This window comes from Vigna radiata, chromosome 2 (assembly GCF_000741045.1).
Source record: "Vigna radiata var. radiata cultivar VC1973A chromosome 2, Vradiata_ver6, whole genome shotgun sequence".
In the NCBI taxonomy this organism is placed as follows: Eukaryota; Viridiplantae; Streptophyta; class Magnoliopsida; order Fabales; family Fabaceae; genus Vigna; species Vigna radiata.
The window spans coordinates 9,702,611-9,711,726 of record NC_028352.1 but is presented as its reverse complement, the minus strand read 5'-3'; the positions used below and the strand labels follow the sequence as shown (position 1 = coordinate 9,711,726).

Here is a 9,116-nt window from a genome sequence, read left to right as displayed (position 1 = left end):
AAAAACAAAAACATAGAATAGAGAGGACATTTGCCACTTTATGTAACAATGCCTTTAACATTTTTATTTGTTTGTCAACTAGATTTTGGACTTTGTTTCCCAAATATTAAAATAGATTTTAGGAATTTCTTTCCTACATAAAAGTTCAGTGATATTATACTATAGGGAAAAAATATAGGGACTAAATATTTAGGAAAATTGGAAAAGTTAATTTCAAAACATTAAATCTTAGATTATGAAGTATTTAGCATACAAAATTCGATGTGGAAACTTTGATTAACTTAATCCTAAAACATGAATCGAAAGATTTTTTTTAACCGTGAAGATTGTAAAGAACTGATTGAGTATTTATAAAATTACATAAGGTTTTATAAAATCATATAGATATATTTTATTAATTAATAAAAAATTAAATTATAAATAGGTTTCATTACATAGAGTTTAGATGAAAATATTATTCATTAAAGTTTTCAGACTAAAAAATTCACGTAAATTTGTCAGAGTTTCAAATTCATAAGAGTTTATTCGATAATAATTTATATAAATAATATTAATTCACAAAATTATATAACTTAGAAGTAATTTAAATAAATAAGTTAACTTTTCTATTGTTATTATTAATATCTATCATATATGCATTTGAGTTACTTTCAATTGAATTTGAATAATTACCAGACATTTGTGTTTACTATAAAATTTCAAAATAAAAAATAATATAAGTGCATAGGTTCAAAAGGGTTTATAAATTTTGTTCACAATGTTAATAAAAAAATAGTCTAAGTGTAGAGGGACAAAAGGCTAATAAAAGTTTGTTTCACAGTGTTTATAAAGTAAGTAACAAAAGATATTAACCTCATGACACAAATACTCGGAAAAAAAAAAACACAACAGACAGCGAGCGACAACAACTTTAAATGACGATGACTAACAGTAATAGTGAGGAATGACGCCAAGTTGAGAACAGAGTATCAGAGCTTGGAAATGTAATAGGTGAGGGAAGAAGAAATGTTCTGCTCTCTCTATATTATGGGCCCAAAAATTCTCTTACTTGGGTTGGGTGGTGATGTCGATCCATATTAAGTTAGACTTTATTTTTTGGTTTAATGTCTCAATAGGTCCTTATTTTCGTCAAAAATTTTAAATAGGTCCTTTTCTTTTTCGGCGTCTCAATCAAGTCCTTATTTTTTTAAAACTGGATCAAATAGGGCCTTTCCGTCAAATTGAGATGATGCCGCTAAGAAGGGTATGTTGACCGTGTAGTTTTTTATTACGTGGTATTAAAAACGTGACTGAATTGTATTTTTTTAATTTTTAAAATAAAAAATGAAGTATATTTTGTATATTTCATTTTTCAATTAAAAAATGTCACGTAATAAAAAACTACACTGTCAGCATACCCTTCTTAATGACGTCATCTCAATTTGACGGAAATGTCCTATTTGATTCAATTTTACAAAAATAAGGACTCAATTGAGACGCCGAAAAAGAAAGAGACCTATTTGAGATTCTGTATGAAAATAAGAACCTATTCAGACATTAAACCATTTACACCCCAATGTTTGTACTTCCATAAAGTGTTGAAAAGATTTAAAATATTTTTTCTTTCAATGTTTAGATCGCGACATTTGAAAATATTTTTTAAATATATTTTAGATTATGTAATCATGAAATTTATAATATTTCAGCTACACAATATATGAAAACGTATTTGGTTCGATCTAGAATAAATTATTTAATTTTGCAACTCAAAATACCTCTTAACTCATTAACGATTTAAATCTTGCCTACACTCATAGAGGTACAAGAAGAAAGTAAGGGGTGTAAATAAGAAATTCGCAGGTACCTTTGTTTAGTTTACTTAAAGATCAAATTGAATGCTATTGTCTATCAAAGATTTATGTTTCTAAGAAATTTGGCAAGACAAATGGTAAGAACTGTCTATATCACTTTGTAGAGAGAATGCAATTTGAATTTTGCAAGAGTACATGATGGGAATCTCTCTTCACAGTGAAATCAAAAATCTATACTCATTTCAAAATAATTCTCTAAATCCTGTTGTTCAGTTCTTGACGATGAGTGGCTCCTTTACGTCCTCCCACTCATTCAACCTCTTTTCTGCTTCCTCAACCTAATACACCAAAATTTCCATCACAAATTATTAACAGATTAATTACAGTGGAATGCAAGGTCTACAAATTCTGTAGCTTTTCTCTCACCTCTTTATTCCAATCAGTTCTAAATGTGACCCACATCAAAATAATTGTTTGCAGAACCGTGCCACCAAGCATTCCCAACCATATTCCCTGCATATTTACAGCATTGAGAGTTATAAAATGAAAGATTTTGGGGAGTTTGAAATAGAATAAATATACCTTTGCATTGAGTTTGAAATAGAAACCCATAACAGCACCCAATGGAATGCCAATTCCGTAATAGCAACCAACGTTTACGTAGGCAACAAAAGTTTGCCATCCACATCCAACAGCCACCCCTTTTCATAAACAATGCATGCATTATAAGTTTAAAAAATTCTTAATTGAAGTATTGTTTGTTATGTGATGTGATAAGTGAGAGTTGCAAATGGTGATACCAGACAAAACAGGTTGAATGCCGTTGAGAACAATGGAAAGGGCAAGGAGGGGACAAAGATCTGAGACCGCAGCAGCCACCTCTTCGCCTTCAGTGAAGGCATAGCTAAGGACATCTCTTAGCGACAAAATCACCACTGCTATAATAACTGATATTATGAAAGATATCACTGTCACTACCACCACAGAAAATGAAGCTGATTTTGGATTTCTTGCTCCTAGCTCGTTGCTCACTCTTACACTGCAGTAATTAACGTATAATAATCAAAACCCACCCAATCCAAAACCAAAGAATCAAATTCAAAACTCAGTTGTAATCAAACCTTGCAGCTGCGTTAAATCCAACTGAGATCATGAAAACCCATCCCGACAGTGTGGTGCTGCAATAAGAAATTACTGTTAGTATTTGCAGAAAAGTAATCTTATTTTTATTAGCTGTTTGAAAGATTTTTATAAATAAATGAAATTTCATGTGGTTGGTGACGCATGAAATTTCAACGCTTATCCTGACACTAATTATTTCTCATACAGATTTTTCCCCTAAGACCAGTTGAAAGGACAGCAATAATATATACAAACAAAGATCATAAAAGTGTGACAGTTAAGACAAGAAAATCAGACAGTAATTGTTTTTTATGGACCACAAAAGCTCAAAAAGGAAAGGGAAAACTCTAAACTGAACAACCAGTTCATTCAAGAATGGTATGAGACTGCTTTTGAAACGCAACTTATCATGCTACTTTTTTTAAATACCCATCGTTCACGTTAAAGGAGGCGACGCCAACTGTCGTTTTCCTTTGCCTTCTATACAAAACACAACAATCCAAAAAGATAAAAAGAAAAAAAAAAGGCACTTAACTTTCCACCGAAAGAAAATTAAAAATCAGTTTATCAATTATCTTATAAATTTTCAATAATATAATATTTTTAAATTTTGTTTGAGACTATTTTTGATAAATATTTATTTTGAAAAAGTATATATTAATGTTTTTAAAAATTGAGGAAAAGTGAAGCACAAACAAACCATGCAGGAAGGCAAGAGAAGTCATGTAATTTTTAAGTTAAAAATTATTTATATAATTAATTTTCACATGAATTTGTTATTTAAGTTTTCAAGAAATAAAGATAAAAAAATTAATTTTTATTTATAAACAATTAATAACTTTTTGTAGTTCCTTCCTTTTTTGAGAGGTACACTTGGATTATCGTTTTCCTGATTATTATTTTTTTCTTTTCTATAAGACTCAATACATGATAGACACTGAAAGGCTTGCCTTAAGGATAAACTATAGTTATATATTTTAAAAAAACAAAACTGTTTATGTACTTAATAAAATAAATAATACAAACAAGAAAAGATGAATGTACCAAAAAGAAACAAGAACATGGAAATAATCATGTTAAAAAATATAAAATATATGGTATTTAGTTTACATAAAAACTAAAAAAAGTTAAGAGAATATTGAATTATGTCGTGTTTAAAATGGAAGTTTAAAGTTTTGTGATTTCATAGTTTTAGGTGACTAAACTTAAAAAAGCCATGATTTAATAATTTAAGCAAGATTTGATGATGTAATAAATAGAATAATAAAATTGAATGAACACAGGATGTGTCGTCACTGTTATTAGTGACACCAAACACGTATCTTTCTTTCTGCAATATTATATACATTAGACCAATTACAAGTCATGTCAGCAGCTACAAAACAAAGCATTGATTCATACTTCTTTTAGTAGTCAAAAACATATACATCACCATTTTTGTTTTTAACCAATCAGGTGCTGTTCCGTGTGCCCCTCAGCTTTGATTATTCTTTTCAAATTAGAGTTCTACTCAAATTCTTCCTTTTCTTTCATATTTATCTTATACTCCAACACAATACAATATACACTGAACTTGTATCATACTTTCTATAAAGTAGTATTTCTAATCAAATTATTCATTTTTATAATAATTTTCTCAATAAGTTTTATTAAGAAATTATAATCTTTTATAAAGCTGCCTAATGTTTGGCTGGAACCTTCCTACAACACAATCTAGATAATAGATTCTATTGCCTAAAGAATAACCTACAGACGAGACTCTGTGCCAACTTTCCTACTCACTCAGAATAGACCCGTTCCGAAAAAAAAATGGTTTTAAAAAATAAATTTTAAAACAATCATTATAAAAAAAATCAATATATTTTATCATGGTCAGGAAAATCAGGAGCATTGGTCAGATTAATTTTGTAGATCAGAAAATTTATAAAAAGGATGTGATGCAAGTTTTATTACTATTAAGATATATGAACATTAAAGAAAAAATAGAAGTTGATGAAAGATTAAAGTAATTATTAGCGTTCTTTTTTTTTTTGTTAATATAAAGAAAAAAAATGGAAAACATTGAAAATAATTGTGGTAATGGCGAAAAATAAAACTGATAAAACCTAATTTGAAAGAGTAATGAAGAGAGAATGAGACTAACCAAATGGAAAGGGAATCGAGAGCCAACTCAGGCTGAGGAAGCAACCCCGCGAGCAGCACCAGAATCTGGAAGTACCACGTCTCTAGGCAGAGCATAACGGCGGAAGCCGCCGACAGTTTGAAAAACTCCGGCAACCCCGAAAACGCTTCGAAGGTGAAGCCGCCCCAAGTCTGCTTGCACCGCTCGCTCTTCACGATGTAAACGAACTGCGCCAGCACGATGACCCACCAGGAGAGACTGAGCACGAGCGAGGCGCCAAACAGGCCCATCCCCAGCTTATTCACCGCCAACCAACTGAACACGAGGTGGAACACGAGCGTGGCGCATGAAATGTACGAGCTCGGAGCCACGATGCTCTGCGCCTGGAGAAACTTCTGGATGGGGAAGTTCACGGCGTACGCGAAGATCTGAGGGATGAGCCCGTACACGAAAAGCGCCGCCGCCGACGCGATTTGCGGCGACTCGCCGAGAAACAGCAGGATTGGTTCCGCTAAGACGTAGATTACGGTTAGCAGAACGCCCGCGAGTGAGAGCAGCACCGTGGATCGTTGCAGGTAGACACCTAACATGTGGAATTTCTTCGCCCCGTACGCCTGTCCGCACAGCGTCTCAACGGCACTTCCCATACCCAACTGTTACAATTATTTGGAAAAGAGGAGTGAGTTATTATATTCGAAATGAGGTGAAATAGAATTAGGGTTTGTAGAGTACCATGAGACCATAAGCGAAGATTTGGATGCCATTGTTTCCGAGGGAAGAGGCGGCAAGTTCGAGGTTACCGAGATGGCCGGAGAAAATTTGTGTGGACATAGACATGACATAGTTGATGAGGTAGACGATGACAGCAGGAGCAGCGAGGTGAAAGAGGAGTTTGAACTCGATCCATGTTGCCGGACCAATACGCTTGGAGTAAGGGATGCTGGTGTCTGTGAGTAGGTTCTCGAGTTCATACTGTGACCCGTGTCTGGAACTGAAAGATCGAGAAAAAGAAGGTTGTTGCGGTAACGATTCTTCTGGTACTGCCAATGGCTCGTTAACCTCCTTCTCCGCCGATTGAGAATCCATTTCCGCTACCTTCTTTCTTTTCTCTCTCACCCTCAAAACGCTGTTTCCAAAATCACCTTCAACCCTGTTATATACTAAAACTTCCTATTTTGTTTACATCCTAAATTCACTTTAATTCAATAATTTATTATTAATGTGATATGCAATGCAGATTTAAATCAGCTTAACTTTCGTATCCCACACGCACAAAAAGTCCTTTCTGCCCCCTCTCTAATTTTATATTTCATTTTCCTTTTTTAAATTCGTCGTGTTCATCGTGATGGGTAAACAATATCAAATCACTTCCTTTGTTTATTATTAATAATAATAGTTAATTTATTTAAATTTATTTTAGTTTTAAGAGGGTTAAAAAGGGATTTAACTTAAGAACATGAAGATGAATGTAAATATATATAATAATGAATTAGGTTAACATAATTGATTACTTTCTTTCTTCTTACCAAGAATCTTTTTTTGATGAGATTTTATAATAGATGATCATGATATGTGTGTGTGTGTTATTTTTTTTTAATTGGTTTTGGTAAAGAAATAATAAAAAATGTGTTTTATTTTTTTAATTGGTTGGATGTATTAAATGATGAGATTTGTAGCAGGTAGATGTAGACTTGAGAGATTGCACATGGTAGTTGAGGACCATACACTTCATCGTAGGGGTTGCTAGTATCATTACACAATTATTATTTTTAAATAATTTCAATGTCAATCTTTTTCATTCTTTTCTAACATTTAATAATTTTTTTTGTTGATTCATTTAAATTATTTTATATTTTAAAAAAATAAGTTATTTTCACTCACAACACAAATTCCTCACACGGCCATCCTTCCTCGACTAATACCAAAGTATTACCATTTCAAAACGCTACAAAAACAAATGAATTCTGAAATTGTTTCCATTCAAAATTTACTATTGATTAGAAAAAAATTGTTAATTTTAATATACAATATTAAATAAATGTATAAAGTCTATTAATTATAATTAATTTATTAACTTCATCATCTAAAGTCTGTAATAAATATTTTTATCCGGAATAATTCTATAATGATTATAATATCAAATTTGAAGCTTATTTGGAAAAAATGTTAAAATTTTCAATGTAATTAAGTTAAACATTTAATCAAAATGTAATTAATATATTAACTTAATGAGTTGTTAGAAAATGCCGATGATGAAAATTGAAATTTAAGTATGATTTACATTATTATGCCAGTTAATACTTTAAATAGAAATTTAATGTTAACCAATAAAAAATATAAATACTATGGTAATAAATTAATTTTATGAATATTTTTTATATCTGGTAGGAATTTTATTAATTATAACAAACTTATTATAGTATTATATTTTTTATTAATAAAATATTTTTTAATATGTAAAATGATTATTGGTAATTATTATTATGTTTTCATATTTATTTCTGTGTAACATTATTTACTGTAAACTGTCACATTTAAAATGACAAAATAAATAATTTGAATAAATATTAAAAACACATTACATTATCATGTTTCTTTGACATATATTCTACGGATAATAACTATGGTTTTGAACAAAGACTGTAATTATGGCAAAAAATCATAAAGTTAGTGTTAGGTGACGACCTTTAGAAATCTTATTCTTTCTAAATTTGATATGTTGTTTACACATTAATGCAAACATATTAAGGACCTGAAAATGCTGTTTTTAAATTCTTTCACACAACTTCAAGAAACATCTAACATTCAAAAAGGGTCAAACTAATTACGTGTTCCATAATTCTGAAAATTTGAAGTTACCTACTTTGACAAGGTATTCTTATTAATCTTTTTTTTTTTATCGTTCGGTTCTTTAACATAAATTCTGCAACGAATAACTATGGTTGCAATAAATTAAGTTTCCATCACCTTATAAAAGAATGTTGTTAATTTACTTAAATAATCAACTCTTTTTGGTATAACTTTTTTTAGTAGTTTCTCTATGAAATTATGAACCTGAAAATGGTTTCTTTACGTTACATCACTAATAAAAGCAACACCTAATATTCAAATGAATTAAATCTCTTATAAAATAATTTACTTATTTCACCAAGTTCTTTTATAAATATTATGATTTTTTTATGATAATATCAAGGATTGAAAATTAATTTTATTAAATTTACTAACATCATACAAAAAAAATTTATATATTATCATGGTCATTATCGTCATTAATAACATATATGTGTCAATAAATTCTGCTTATCGAATAGAAATTCATCAATGAAATGGTCATCAATAAAATTTACCAATGATTATATGCATTCATCGGTAAATGCGTGATAAGGTCTCCTTCTTTCCTTTCTTTCTTGTTTACTTTATTCTTCCTTACTATGGAACGACAATCGTGTTAGCACTATCGATCCATTTCATTTTCATCATTTGGGTCTCATTCTTTTTTATTTGTCTTTCTCCTCTATCACCTCCTCCGCCTACATCTCCTTCTCTAACTCAAGCTACCATTATAACTATCACCAATAGTCATCGACATCACCAACAATTCTCATCGACAAGCCTCCATCTTACCATCAACCACCTCCTTTTACTCTTCCTTCTTCTCCTTTTCTCCTTTTTCTTTTTTTCTTCTTCTTACTCATTTCCCTTAATATAATATAAAACTCCAACACATTAGATAGAAAATTTGTCGCATAAAATGTTTACGAATTTAGTGACAAAGGTTGATTGTCCGTAACTGTGATGATGAAAACAAAATTATTCGTCAGTAATTGTGATTTTAAGTTATCAATGAAACTTTCCAACAAATTTTACAAACTCATTTCATTCTAACAAAATTATTTGTCAATAAATTTAAATGTAAAATTTGTTGGTAACATCGCGAGTGAGTTAGAGTTTACTGACATATTACTGGTGGTCATTGATAATATTTCATCAATAATAAACGAAATTCTTGTAATTGTACTATACCAATAACAACTATGATTTAAAAAATTAAACTCTGAAAAAAAAATGAAATCAATGCTAGC

At 30.4% G+C, this 9,116-nt stretch overlaps 1 protein-coding gene across 1 annotated transcript; it reads right to left on the bottom strand.

Moving 5' to 3' along the window:
* Window positions 1-1,821: 1,821 nt before the first annotated feature.
* LOC106756424 (protein DETOXIFICATION 40) lies at window positions 1,822-6,180 on the bottom strand. Its single transcript, XM_014638847.2, has 7 exons — window positions 5,767-6,180; window positions 5,056-5,687; window positions 2,912-2,968; window positions 2,591-2,829; window positions 2,373-2,491; window positions 2,217-2,303; window positions 1,822-2,128 (listed from the first exon to the last, which is right to left on the bottom strand). The coding sequence occupies exons 1-7, from the start codon at window positions 6,118-6,120 to the stop codon at window positions 2,060-2,062; spliced, it is 1,557 nt and encodes a 518-aa protein (XP_014494333.1). The 5' UTR covers window positions 6,121-6,180; the 3' UTR covers window positions 1,822-2,059.
* Between the last annotated feature and the right edge of the window lie 2,936 nt (window positions 6,181-9,116).